Source organism: Netta rufina, assembly GCF_964035555.1.
Source record: "Netta rufina genome assembly, chromosome: 4".
Classification (NCBI taxonomy): domain Eukaryota; kingdom Metazoa; phylum Chordata; class Aves; order Anseriformes; family Anatidae; genus Netta; species Netta rufina.
In genome coordinates, this window is record NC_140127.1 from 71,260,694 (window position 1) to 71,274,469 (window position 13,776).

The 13,776-nt window shown below is 41.2% G+C and overlaps 1 protein-coding gene across 1 annotated transcript in view; it reads left to right on the forward strand.

Annotated features, from left to right (window-relative positions):
* KDM3A (lysine demethylase 3A) overlaps positions 1 to 13,750 on the forward strand; it is a 32,291-nt gene extending 18,541 nt beyond the window's left edge. Inside the window, exons 12-25 of the mRNA XM_084286495.1 lie at positions 1,306 to 1,458; positions 1,592 to 1,687; positions 2,029 to 2,156; positions 3,663 to 3,849; positions 4,128 to 4,297; positions 5,100 to 5,336; positions 5,604 to 5,775; positions 6,247 to 6,337; positions 6,926 to 7,056; positions 7,830 to 7,949; positions 8,042 to 8,181; positions 9,594 to 9,770; positions 9,854 to 9,988; positions 10,485 to 13,750. Coding sequence (XP_084142621.1) covers positions 1,306 to 1,458; positions 1,592 to 1,687; positions 2,029 to 2,156; positions 3,663 to 3,849; positions 4,128 to 4,297; positions 5,100 to 5,336; positions 5,604 to 5,775; positions 6,247 to 6,337; positions 6,926 to 7,056; positions 7,830 to 7,949; positions 8,042 to 8,181; positions 9,594 to 9,770; positions 9,854 to 9,988; positions 10,485 to 10,565 — 2,018 coding nt within the window. The 3' untranslated portion in view covers positions 10,566 to 13,750. The remainder of the gene's footprint in view (positions 1 to 1,305; positions 1,459 to 1,591; positions 1,688 to 2,028; positions 2,157 to 3,662; positions 3,850 to 4,127; positions 4,298 to 5,099; positions 5,337 to 5,603; positions 5,776 to 6,246; positions 6,338 to 6,925; positions 7,057 to 7,829; positions 7,950 to 8,041; positions 8,182 to 9,593; positions 9,771 to 9,853; positions 9,989 to 10,484) is intronic.
* The last annotated feature ends 26 nt before the right edge of the window (positions 13,751 to 13,776 follow it).

A 13,776-nucleotide genomic window follows, 5' to 3' on the forward strand; every position in this document is an offset into this window, starting at 1 on the left:
AAGAACGGCTTGGTTAGGTCACACAGCTCTTTGGCAACCTCGTGCAAAAAGGAGGCCTACGGAGAGAGAGAGAGAGAAGGCAGGGCCAGGTGACAGGGAGGAAACAAAATAATGGGAGGAGAGTAAAAGGACAAAATCAGGAAACTGAAATGTCAAATTATATATAAAATAGGAAAAAAAAAAAAAACAAACAAGCCTTCATCCTTTGTTTGGGGAATTAAAGGATTGGCATAGAAAATAGTAAATACAACACAATTTGAAGAAGTGGAGAAGAAAAAGAAAGGAACTGGTGACAGGCCTTGGGTTCATAGAAGAATCTTGAAGCAAGAAGTGAAACAACTTTTACCTCCTGCTATGAGCAAATTGTGCCAAACTATTCTACTTTTGTTCCGTACATAGTTAATGAGTAATATGCAGAGGAAAAGGAACTTTTCACAAATCCTGGCACGTTTGTGTTCTTTTTTTTTTTTTTTTTTTTTTGTAAAGCATACTTTAGGAGGTGTTCTTTCATAGCTTGCTCATAACATTAAGAAACGTGGCAGAAAAGTTTCAGAAGTTATGAGTGTGGAGGAGGTAGGAGGCAGAAGCTGTTTCTTGTCTAGTCTAGTTTTCTAGCTGTCTACATGATGAAACGTAGTACAGGCATAAATGATACGTACATAACGCAGCCCTGGGAGGGCCCGCAGTGTTTTGGAAGACACTTGGCATCATTGGGGATTTTTTATGGGAATTGGTGAAATGACTTGAAGCGAGAAAAGGTGAATTATTTGGGTGTGTAATAAACCTGAACAGAACGGTCAGTTGCACAAATCAGAGAACAAGTGAGCAGGTAGCTGTTCTGAGGAGGTCTGATACACACCGTAACATGTAGAAAACTTACTGAAAGTAAGAGAATGCCATGCTGTCTGTACTACACCATAGAGGACAAGTCCAAACTGACTGGCAATCTAGACATTAAGCCTAGCTTGCTAGTAGCAGCTTAGGTTTCTTTTTTTAGGGCAGCTGTGGAATTTTCCATTAGGAGAGTGTCAACAATTTGCATGTTAACACGAGCAAAAGCGCGTCAGGAGTCACAGGTGTAGTTGGGTGCTGCGAAGGAAAAAGCAAGATGATCTTGATTGCTCAGACTGCTCTGGGTGTGCTTTTTCTGAATCTTTGGCTACAAAGGGTTTGTTTTGGGATTCTAAAAGGGAACAAACTGAGTCCTTCTTGTACCAGCAAAGTATTTTAATGTTGCTATATTTAGCACTCAAATTTTGGTTTTGTTTAAACTTAACACTTTGCCGAACCTGTCGATTACCACAGAACAGGTAGCCTGGAAGCGTGCAGTTCGTGGGGTTCGAGAAATGTGCGACGTGTGCGACACCACAATCTTCAACCTTCACTGGGTCTGCTCCAAGTGTGGCTTCGGTGTGTGCGTCGATTGTTACAGGATGAAGAAAAAAAGCCTCCATGAAGGTGAGAATGCACATCCTTAGATGTGCATCCTTCCCCTTACACAAAGGGGAAGAGGTGGGTAAGAAAAGCTGTAGCTTTCCAGAGGAGGATGAAAGGCGTACTAATAAAACTACTTAATGGTGCTTTTTTACAGATGACGACTCAGATACTTTCTCCTGGTTTAAATGTGTGAAGGGGCAGGTACATGAGCCGGAGAATCTAATGCCTACACAAATAATTCCTGGAAAAGGTATTTAAAATACTTGATTGGGAGGGGAAAAGAAAGTTGTTGGCTTCTGCTGTCTTTTGTATGTTGTTGATATTGCAGTAAGCAACTTTTTTGACATCTAAAGCTAGTTAGAGCTTGGTATCTATTGTCAAAGGGTCTCACTTCATAATCTGGAACAGCCTGTGTACTTGGTACTATTCCGTTATCTTTGACCTTTACACGTGAAGTTTTGTGACTTCTTTGTAAAGATGAAGTGTGCTATGCTATTGTCCAGCTGCATGGTATATGCAACTTTAAAAACGGTACTGAATGCTGAGTGTTCTAATTAAATGTGAGCTTCATTAATTACTCTTTTCCTTCAGCACTGTATGATGTTGGTGATATTGTTCACTCTGTACGAACAAAATGGGGAATAAAGGCAAATTGTCCCTGTGCAAACAAGCAATTCAAAGCACTATCAAAGCCAACTCTAAAGGAGGATTCAAAACAGGTATTGCTACCATTTCTCTCTCTTGTCTGTGTTCCTGAAATAATCCCTAGGTTTGCCTCAATCTACCCATATCTGAAGTCAGACTTGGCACAGACGTGCCAGTCCTGGCTGCTGCTGCTAACCTCACCATGTAGGTTTTTGTTCAGTGGCTTTAAGCTAAAAGAGAGTAGGTTTAGATTTCGCTATAAAGAGGAAATTCTGTACTCAGAGGGTAGTGTGGCACTGGCACAGGCTGCCTATAGAAGCTGTGGATGCCCCATCCCTGGAAATGTTCAAGGCCAGGCTGGATGGGGCTTTGGGCAGCCCAGTGTTTTCCAAAATATGCACAAATTAATTTAATTTTGCAAAGAGTTGCAAGAAAACAGTGTCCTTTAAATTATGTATTTTCAATTTTCTACATGTTTATTTATAAACTTATTTTGAGAAGAAATACGGGATCCTGAGTCCAAGAAGCAGGCTGAACTTGATTTTGGTGTTGGTAGTAATCCACAGGAGAGGTGAGGAACATTGTGAAGTGTTTAAAAGCAAGGAAGATGGTTATTTAGTCAAAAAGCTAGCGTATGACTGACCTAGCTTCAGTCTTCTTTTTCTCAAGATTTCCTGTGTGACCCTGAACAAAGAGCAGCATTGAATTTTCTGTGTGTCCCTTTCTGCAAAATGAGGCAAATACTTGTTTTACATTGTTGCACAGGTAGTGTGGGGGATAAGCTTATTACAGTTTGAGGCATTTTATACAATGTTGTATTTTGGCATTCTTACCAAGTATCAGCAGTCACTAAGAGATGAAACAAATGTAGCAATAAGCAGATGCAGGTGCAAAATAATTTCTTGATTGGATGTCTTTGAGCAGAGAAGAGAAATTTAGCCAGAAATCCCAGGCTAAAGCAGTAGTTGTGGTTATTAGCCTGGCAATGTTGAAGTTCCAAACAAGTAGATAACTCAGCTACCTGGGAGATGTACAGTGGGTCGTGTGCTTGTGTTCTGCTGGCCAGGGCAGAGCTGCACTCATTCACATATAGTTGCTTTAGACCTGGTAGGTAAGGGGATTTCTGCTGCTTTCTTGAGGGGGGGAAAAAAAATTAGAAGCTCTACAGACAAGTTTTAATGTAGTGAAGTAGACCTCAGGCGTAGACCTCAGGCTTAGCCCTGGTCTGAACATCAGCTTTTACTAGCATGGCGAGGGAGCAGCTGTTAAAACTCTATCTGGTTCCCAAAGTAGTCCCAGAAAAATGAATCTGGGAAACTCAGTTATCTTTATTTATCTTGAGGAGTGAGGGACTCCATCTGCTCTTGAAGTCGGGAGGTCAGTTTCTCCTGGATCTTCATCTCTCACCCATACTACATGTAAGATGCGGTGCTGACCTCTTGTGGAGATCGGATTACTTAATGGAGGGCCAAACCTTTTTATTTTGTTTACTCGTATCTTTATTGTTGCTTGGTTTACCCATTTTTGAGTAGAGTGTTTGTATTTAATCAAGTTCTCACCTTGTGTTTTTTTGTTTTCAGAACTTGGTACCTGGAGAGAGGACCAGCCTTCAGCATACCAGCTTAGTCCTGAGCCCACAAGTCACTACACATGATCCTCCTGTAAAATCAACGGTTGGAAGTAAACAAACTGCTTCAGTGAACACTTCTCCTTCATTAAGTTGGCTATCAAATCTAACGAGTGGAAACGTGAATAAAGAAAACAAAGGTATGTGCGGAACTGGTAAAGAGTAAACCCTTTCTGTCTATTTGTTTATTTTAAAATAATAATTTTAAAATGTTGATCTTTAAGGAAGTCTAGCAAAATAAATAATTCATCAGTGTATTGAGAGATGGTGTGTGTGTATATGTACATACATATGTATATGTGAGCATCTCATCTCCTTTAAAAAGAATAAAAGAAAAAATCAAAGCATGGATTTGTTCTGGTTCAGAGGATTAATCCTTGCTTCATTTTCAGATGTTTCTTTCTTTTCTTCATTGCAGAAAAACTCCTCGTACCCGTTTCAAAGAATGAAAATAAGCCTCTTCAGACACTCCCTAGTTTAGCCAAGCCTACTGCAGCCCTGCAGACGTTCAACAGTGCAATATTAACACCTGTAAGCAACAACAACACAGGTTTCTTGCGGAATCTCCTGAATTCTTCTGGAGGAAAGGTATACAATTTTTTTTGCTGTAGTGGCTCAAGTTGATACCAAGCTTAGGTTACTGTTCTAAACCAGTGATCAACTATCACAGACACTTGTCACAGTAGGTTAAATTCCTTCTTTGCTTGGGAAAAAGGACTTAATTCAGTGCCTGCTGCAGTGCTTCAGATAGCCCCATTAACTATCAGGAAGTCTTGCTTGATGAGGGTTAGGAAGCAAGTGATAAAGCTGACAGATTTACTCAGGATGATGTCTGGCAGCTGCATTAATTGGTGTGTCCATTAAGTAGTCTCAAAGAGAACCATCAAGGAATGTGGAGATGGAGCTAAAAACCTTTTGTGTTGGGTAACTTTCTTGTACTTAGCTTGCAGGCTGGTTTGCTTCAGATACTCCTAGGCTTTATTTGCTTTTACAGATGCAACTTGAAAGTGGTGGGGTAAAATATTGGCCTGGAGGGTTCCTTGATGAAACTGCATTTCTGTTCTTTGATATGAAGAAAGCCCTGTTCCATGCTGTACTTCATTGGTTTCTGCATTGTTGCTGAAATCGGGGTAGAATCACTTCTGCCAGAACGCTGTAGTCAGTATCGGAAGTGACACCGGCATTTAGTGATGGTGAATTTCTAGACAGCAGAACTTCTGCAGGCTTTTCTTTTGCTGTGTGATCATGAGCTGGAGTAAAAAATCTTTGAAGTGGTGAATGTTATCAATTCATCAACATTCAATATATCACCTTTAAAGTCTGCAGTACAAAGAACAAGACAACAGAGAAGTACACCAACTTTTTCTGTTCTTTTTTTTCCCTAAATCAGACAGACAACGGACTCAAGAGTACACCCAAAATCCTTGATGATATTTTTGCTTCCCTGGTGCAAAACAGAACCATTACAGACTTGCCTAGGAAACCTCAAGGATTGACTATAAAGCCTACAATAATGGGCTTTGATACGCCTCACTACTGGCTGTGTGATAACCGCTTACTATGTCTTCAAGATCCCAACAATGAAAGTAATTGGAACGTCTTCAGGGAGTGCTGGAAGCAGGGACAGGTATTTGAGATGTTCTACTTCGGCCATTTTCAAGTCATATCCTTTGCACTTTTACGCAAAAGGCAGGTTAAAACTTACTGCAATGATAACCAACACTAAAACTTTATAAAATGGATTACCTGAACATTTATCCATCCTTTTATCTAAGGATCTAAACCTTACTACTTGTTCAGTATGTTTTATGGATTACCCACCCTATTTTGGTTGGGATTAGTGGTTTTGGTGTTTAATGATTCTTAAGGGTGTCTTCTTTCTTCTTTTTTGTAGCCTGTAATGGTGTCCGGAGTGCATCACAAACTAAACGCAGACCTCTGGAGACCAGAGTCCTTTAGGAAGGAATTTGGCCAACAGGAAGTAGATCTGGTTAACTGCAGGACCAATGAAATCATCACTGGCGCTACTGTAGGGGATTTCTGGGATGGATTTGAAGATATTTCAAGTAAGCGTGACTTTTTTTGCTTGTTTATTATGTTTTTGTTGTTGTTGTTTTGGTTTTCCAGTAGGTAAAATATTCAGCAGCAATAATCTTGCCCTAGCATAAACTGGCCATCCTTTAGCAGCCTCAAGCAGAATAAAAGACACGGCAGGCTTTTTCTTCTGCAGACAGTGTCTGCCAAGTATTCTCACCATGTATGCTTGCAGGATGATGGACTAAGTAGAAATTTTGCCAGCCCTGTTAAGGACTCTCCCTGAGGGGGATGTTTTGGCTGCCTTTAGTCTTTTGGGGAAGCATTCTCAAGAAGCTTAGGATCTTCCTAGTGAGTAGGTTCACTTTGCTTTATGCTCAGCGAAGTGAAACAAAATCATGTCTAAGGTTGTTCACAAGGTAATTGGGCTTTGCTGCCTGATCCTTTACGTTTTGAGTTGCACAAGCTATTGAAAACTAAGGTTTGGTAATATTTGACAACAGGTCGTCTGAGGACAGAAGAAGGAGAGCCAATGGTGTTGAAGCTTAAAGACTGGCCTCCAGGAGAAGACTTCAGAGACATGATGCCTTCTCGGTATGAATTTACAAAGAAACTGTTCATTTATGTGGTATACCCCCAAAATAATAGAATGTAGAAATACTGTTACGTTTTAATGCCTGCTTCAGCTTTGAAAAGCGGTTGGTCACGTGTGAGCCATTTTGTTTCTCAGGGGTGCCTGACATAGCTAGAAGTGCTAAACAAGTTCTATGATTGTTGAAGTAGTAAAATATATATTGATAAGTAAAATGAGTGCCTAAAATTGGTTCTGATTGCTTAAACTTGTGGAACTTCAAAATGAAGGCATTTAGAAAATCTAAAGTTTGTTGAAGGGTTTTTCATGAAACCCGTCTTAAGTGTTCTGACTGACTTTATCTGATACATTTTATGAGATAATTGCACAAAAAAATAACACTGCAGTTGCAATATGCAATAAAAAAAAATATATACACCTGTTGTATTCCAGTCTTGCCTGTTTAATTCCATTTCCTGGTGTACCATATTCCACCACCATGGGAGGAAGGAGTATGGTTTCTTGACTGAAGAAAGTTTTTGTTGCTGTTGTTTTTTAGTCTGCTGCCTTTTTATCATTTCCTAATGCTAAATCGTGCTGTATCCTTTTAGGTTTGATGATTTGATGAAAAATATTCCATTGCCAGAATACACAAGGAGAGGCGGCAAGCTCAACCTTGCCTCTCGTCTTCCCAACTACTTCGTACGACCAGATTTGGGCCCCAAGATGTACAATGCATATGGTAAGGAGTTTTTCATGCTATAGGTCATTCTGCACACGTTTGAATCAAAGCTTACTATAAATTAGGAGATTCCTTCTAGTAGTAGATCATCTGATTAATTACTTAATTGGAAAACTTAATTTTGGCTCGTTTTTAACTGATGATCATTATGTGGTGATGTAAAATGTTTTTTGTCTGGGTGGGCTCAAGCCAATAGCAGCCTGTTGCCAGTTACTTCCAGCTTGCTCCACATGTGTAAATACTGCCTCAGTTTCTTATAGCTGGCCATGTGTATTTGTTCTGTTACTTCTGGACACTTCTCCTTTTTGGGTTGTATCATTTAATTTTTAATCTCTTCCTGAGCAGTTCTTCCCATGGCTGGCTCATCTGCTGTCACTCAAAAACAAACAAAAAAACACTTTAAGTATGATCATGGCCAGTAAAGAGATCCTGACTGGTAAATACTGCAGCAGCTGCCTTTAGTGAACAAGAAACTGTTGCTGAGTATACTTCATTCTAAATTGCTCTGGTAAAACCCTTTGGTAGCTGTATTTAAAGGTGACTTTTATATATCATACAGCCTAGATACAGGTACAGACTGATGTGGTAGTCTGTAAATCCAACACTAAGACACAAATAATACGGTGCAGGGGTCTGGCAATAAAGTAAATTGCTGTCCTGGAGGCATTTGTTTATGAAAGTGAACGCTCTCTGGGCTTTTCAGATTGTTCTGCTTAGAGTGGCATAAGATTTCTATTTCTCTTGCTAACATAGTGGATACTTTTTTTTTTCAGGCTTAATAACACCAGAAGATAGAAAATACGGCACGACAAATCTCCATTTAGATGTGTCTGATGCAGCTAACGTAATGGTTTATGTGGGTATCCCCAAAGGGCAGGCTGATCAAGAAGAAGGTGAAGTCTTTCTTTTGTTCTGGAGGGGATTGTTTCTGTGGTTGGAGGAAAGCATAACTTTGAGAGTAACTGCTTGTGTTTACTCTTAACAGAAGTGCTTAAAACCATACAAGATGGTGATTCTGATGAACTGACAATTAAGCGCTTCACTGAAAGTCGAGAAAAACCTGGAGCTCTGTGGCACATTTATGCTGCTAAAGATACAGAGAAGATCCGGGAATTCCTTAAAAAGGTAGGCAACATTATATCTGAAACTATTTTGCTGTCTGTGTAGACTAACAAATACATCCTTGGACTTTTTTTAAACCTCTTTTCTGCCATTTATTCTAGAAACCAGAAACAAACGTACTTGGGTAGTTTCAAAGACAAAAATTCTTGAGTGACTTGGATCTTGTAGGATCTGAGGAGGGTAATGAGAGGAAGTTTGAAGCTACCCTGGACCTAGATGCACTGCTTTAGTCCACCCTTTTTATAGCACAAGTAATGAATGAATGCAGTGCTGTTAGATTTCAGAAAAAGAAAATTAAACTAGACCCATCTTCATGCATATGAGGTGCTCTTAGGGAATGTCATAGCAGTATGTGCTTTGTGGTTCTCCCTTGTTCTTCTCCTATGTTTTTTCCATACCTTCCTTTATGAGGCTTGGGTTGAGGGGAGAGGTACAAGGTTCTTCAGATGGTTTTCATGGGAGATAAAGTTTAATGGAGGAAAGAAATGTGACGCTATATCCAAAAGGGCTTATTTCAGTATTGAATTTATCACAAATGGTCCAGAGTTTTTGGTCATCTTAATTCTGGAACATCTTTGGCACACTAAAAGCAAAAAAAAAAAAATAAAATAAAAATAGTGTTTAAGATAAATGGGATGGTCTGAGCAACTGTTGGCTTTGTCAGCCTGACTATTGTCTTTGGACAAAAGCTTGAAGAAACTACAGCAGTTTAAGATTTGTTCTTTGTTGATATATACGTGATATACTTGATGCTGAACTTGATAAGCCATGGTGGTTTGTTTTGATGCCTGTATCCCACACCTCTTCTCAGTCTACTTGCCTGCAGGTGTGAGGCCTTCAGCACCTTACCTGGGGGTAGAACCAAGCCGTTCATCTCACAAATGTGTTCTCAGGCTGCAGCCCAGTTCTCGCCCTGCCTCCTCCTACCCCTCAAACTTCTCTTATAAAGTCCTTGTGCTTCCCAGCACGGTGTCTTCTGAAAACTCTGTTAGCATCCTCTGTTTTGGTCACTGAGAACACCGACTAGTGCTGGCCTTGGGGCAGGCACCTGCTGCATTTGGTGATGTTTTTTCCAGTGACAGGCTCTAGTAGTGTAAGAGTGCTCATTTCGTGTGGCAGTGGCTCCTGTTGGGAACATGAGTCACCTAACCCTTCTGTTTCTTCTTACTGTAAATTGGAATTATTTGCTTTTATTGTATCCACCTTTGCAAGGTGTCTGTGAAGCGAGTGGGAATGCAGAATGATGCAGCCTTCACAAACCAAGGACTGAGTAAGGGTTGCATACAGCTCTTACACCTGGCCACGTGCTGCAAGTCACTCAATCTGGCATGCATGCATAAGTCATACCACACACGTATCTTGCTCATCCAGTAGGACTGGTATATTATAACACGTTTCTTTTCCTGACTTTTCAGGTTGCTGAAGAACAAGGTCAAGAAAATCCTGTCGATCACGACCCTATTCATGATCAAAGTTGGTACTTGGACAGATCTCTAAGAAAACGCCTTCACCAGGAGTATGGAGTTCAAGGCTGGGCTATTGTACAGTTTCTAGGAGATGTAGTTTTCATTCCAGCAGGAGCTCCACACCAGGCAAGGACCAGTGACACTATTTACAGTCTGACTGCTTGGGCAGACCTTTGCAAATGTGGCTAATACCCGTCTGTTCTCTCTAGGTTCATAACTTGTACAGTTGTATTAAAGTTGCAGAAGACTTTGTATCCCCAGAGCACGTCAAGCATTGCTTCTGGCTCACTCAGGAATTTAGATATCTGTCACATACACATACAAACCACGAAGATAAATTGCAGGTAAGCTCAAGGAGAACCCTGTCCCCTTTCTCCCTTTTAAAAAAAAAAATATCCTCACCAAACCCATGCAGTAATGATTTAGCCATCTATAGAACGTTTCATGCTTGGATCAGCTTTAATGCATTGGACCTCCAAAAAGGAATTTCAGTAGGCTTTTGGACTGTTACACATCTTCAGTAGCTCTGTGGAGGCCTTCTGAGATTGTTTTGAAGTGTTACCTTTTTCCTTTTCTGCTGTTTTTCCTCTGGTAGAACCCACAATACTCTCCTCAGGCTACTAAGTTTCGGTTTACAACCTGTTAGAACTTGAATCTTGTTCTCACAAGTTAGTGATGTGAGTGAAGCTGGTGCTGAGGAGCCTGTTTGTCTTGAAAGGAGAGCCACGTGGGGTGCAGAGAAGGTGGGGAAGCTGTGCAGGTGTTCTCTATATGTAGTGTCTTCCAAACTGCTGCAAACCACGCTGTTTTAACTTCAAATGCCTTTTCTTTTCCTCCTAGGTGAAGAATGTCATATACCACGCGGTTAAAGATGCAGTTGGGATACTGAGAGCGAACGAATCCAGCCTTAGCAGACCATAAACTAGAAAGCCTTAACCACACACTATGAAACAGAAGCGCTGGCAGCTGTTTTAACTACTCAGTCAGGACCTCTGTGGACTTTGAGATTATCTGAATGTTACCTCATCTTCCTTTCAGCAGTACCAGAGGATCGTGGTACTATGTTCTGTGTATTCTTCCAATGTTTACAAACCTGATATGTATATGTAGTAATATGTATGGACTGTGGCATACTGTGAATGCTCAGTTGCAATAGAACTTTATATGGAGTTGCTCTCCAAACTGTACAAAATACCTCCTATAGAACTGTCGGAAACTATTCCAAATTACTCATTTGAAAAATATTACCCAAGACTTGTAAAGCTCCAATTTTTAAAAATTTATTTTAGGGTGGGAGGAAGTACGGAGTCACCAATTTAATAACCGATTTACATAAAAATAAACTAAGAATGCAGTTCTGTAATTTCACATTAACATAGAACTAGCATTTAAAAGTAGCTTTAAGCTATTGTATAGTAACATAGAGGTGGGGATTAACCATCTTTAGGTAAATGTATTTAAATTTCTAAATGTTAAAAGAAACTTTTAATCAAATGTCTTCTGTTTGAAACTGATCTTTAATTTGAACTTATGTTTGATTCTCTGGTTTTTAACACTGAATGGTCTACATAAAATTCTTCTATTTCAGATATCGCTCCTTGCCCAGCTTCTTCAGTTGACTCTTGAAAATGTAATTCATTTCGTGCAGTGCTTTGAAATGCAGAAGCAAATTGTGTATCATACTGTTCATACTTTTTTTTAACTATCTGAAAGCTTATGGTATTTAATTTAGCGATAGCTCTGTTTATAGCTTTCTTGGTTAAGCGGAACATGGTTTAGCTTGATTTCTGTTTCTCAACCAATACTGGTACAATGGTTTATATCAAGTGAGTTTTGCAGACTCAGACTTAAAAAAGCACGTTGCTCTAAAATTACTTAAACTGAAAAAAGAAAATCAAATTGTAAAAACAAGCAGAGGGGAAGTGCATCTGTCATCTAACAAGCTGAAATAAAATCAACTTTTCTGTTCCTCAGTGCCCTTTTCAGCACTGAACTGCACAGGACAGCTGCTGGGATGAGACAGAAGGGAGGGGAACCCTGTTACATGGTGACAAACTGGAAATTCCCCTCCCCACAACACTCACTTGCTATTGTTGATCAGCATTAACTGTTCTGTCTTTGTGCCAGTTTTTTTTGTTTTGAGAGAAACTTCCTTACACACTCCTCAGTAGTGGAACTGGACCTGAGGCTGTATTTCTTGCAGGGAGTAAGGCTCTTAATGAACTTAGCAGACAGTGGGCTGATAAGGTTTGTCTGCTGGGAATGGGCACATTTACTTCCTTTGCCTCAAAATTGAGGCAGAAGGAGGTACTAAAGACGCAAAAGGAAGACATAATTAACTTGATCCTGTGTTTATTGCCTCTAGGTGGAGTTCTTTGTGACCACTTAGAGCTGGGGTAGCCAGTTGATCTGGCTGCTAGTTTTCTTTTTTTAAGAAGAGGCATTCAAAAAGACAGGAGAGGATCCCTAATGCTGGGTGAGGAATTCAGGTAGTTGTGAGTCAGCACCAGTGCTCTGCTACTCCTGGGGCAGGGAAATGTTCCAGTTCACTGAGTTGCTGCTGCTAGCTTAAATTTAGCAGAGCTACTCCCTGTCTCTGCTGTGTTCAGTGAGAATGTCCCTCCCTCTTCCCTTGCTGCCATCTCTATTTGACAATAAACAGCCTGGCCTGTTCCTAGTTGCCTGAGCCAGCTCCTGAAGGAAAAACAAGGCTGATTTGGCACTTTGAGCTAGTTACAGATCCTTCAAGGCAAGGCAGTGTTTCAGATGAATGTTTTCTTGTAGTAGCAAGTTTAAAGTAAATGAAACAAAGCAGTTAATTGCTTCTCTTGGATCCTGGTTAGAGTATGTGTGGGGAGCTGGCATACAGGTACCTCACCACCCAGCGAGTGCCATGAGTCATGCTGACTTGATGCATGCAAATGTGCACGGACGTATGAAGAGACACATTGTTGGAGTTTGAACCTTGTTACACAATCTGTTTTTATCCCAGCTCTCAACTGCTGCATCCCCCTGCCTCTCCGAGTGCTTTTTCTTCCTTTGGGATCTGTCCTGGCTGCAGTGCTAAGAGCAGGAGAAACAAAGTGTCCTGGTCCAGCTCCTGGTAGGTTTGCAGTGAAGAGGGAACCCTTGAGCTTGGTACTCCAAACATTAAGGTTACACCGACTGCTCCGGGACCTTTTCCTACTCTCTGGCATGACCGTGAAGGGTGCTTGGTGCCTCCTTGCTTTTATGGCTGAAACTGGATGTTGTTGGGCAGCATCCAGGTTTCTGTTTGTGTGCTTATCTGTTTCTCTGCCCTTGCTGTTGGAATACCATTACAGGCTTTTCTGGTGGCGAGTCTTAGCAACTGCTTCATTTGTCAGCACCGCAGGAGCATCACCAGCCTCTTAGGTGAGAGATGAACAAAGGGGAGAGTTGCTCACGCTCTGCCTGTGGTAAGTCACGATGCTAGCATTGCCTGAAGTCTTTCTCAGGAAGGAGAGAGACCTCTCCTTGTGTTTTGGCCTCTTCTAGCCCTAACACTGTGCTACTTAAACAGCAGCTGCCACCACACTGTGGTTGTGGGGACAGTGACGCAGCAGCACCTGACATGGCTAAGCTGAAGGCAGCTCCCCTTTCACTTCAGAGCCAGATAAATTATTACGGCCTGGCTACCGGCTGTGAAACTGCCCTGATCAGTTACGGGATTGGCAGATGAGCAGAGCCTTCTCTCCAGGGAAGAGGAGGGGAAGTTCACTGACATTCCCATTGTAGTGCCCAGCCCAGGCACTCTGCACCTTTCTCTTTGACTACCTGCCACCAGCTGGAGGCATTAACCCATCCCAATGCCCTCCTCCTTCAGAGGGCAGAGGGAGAAGAAAGCCAGGCCTGTGCCAGCACGGATTCTCTCTTCCTGTTACCAACCTGGTGCCAAGGCTGCCATCTGCCTCTTCGGAGTGCTGCATCTTTACGTGTAGCTTAGTGAGAAATACACACACTTCTGTAAGCAGCTACGATCAGCCTGAAGTGCTGATGCTGTTCCACAAAACAGGACTCCCCCAGTGCACATACACTGCCAGAACAGCACTGGAAGAGAACATGTATTTAAAAATAAGACTTAAAGACTTAACTTTCCTTTACCTGTGTTGTG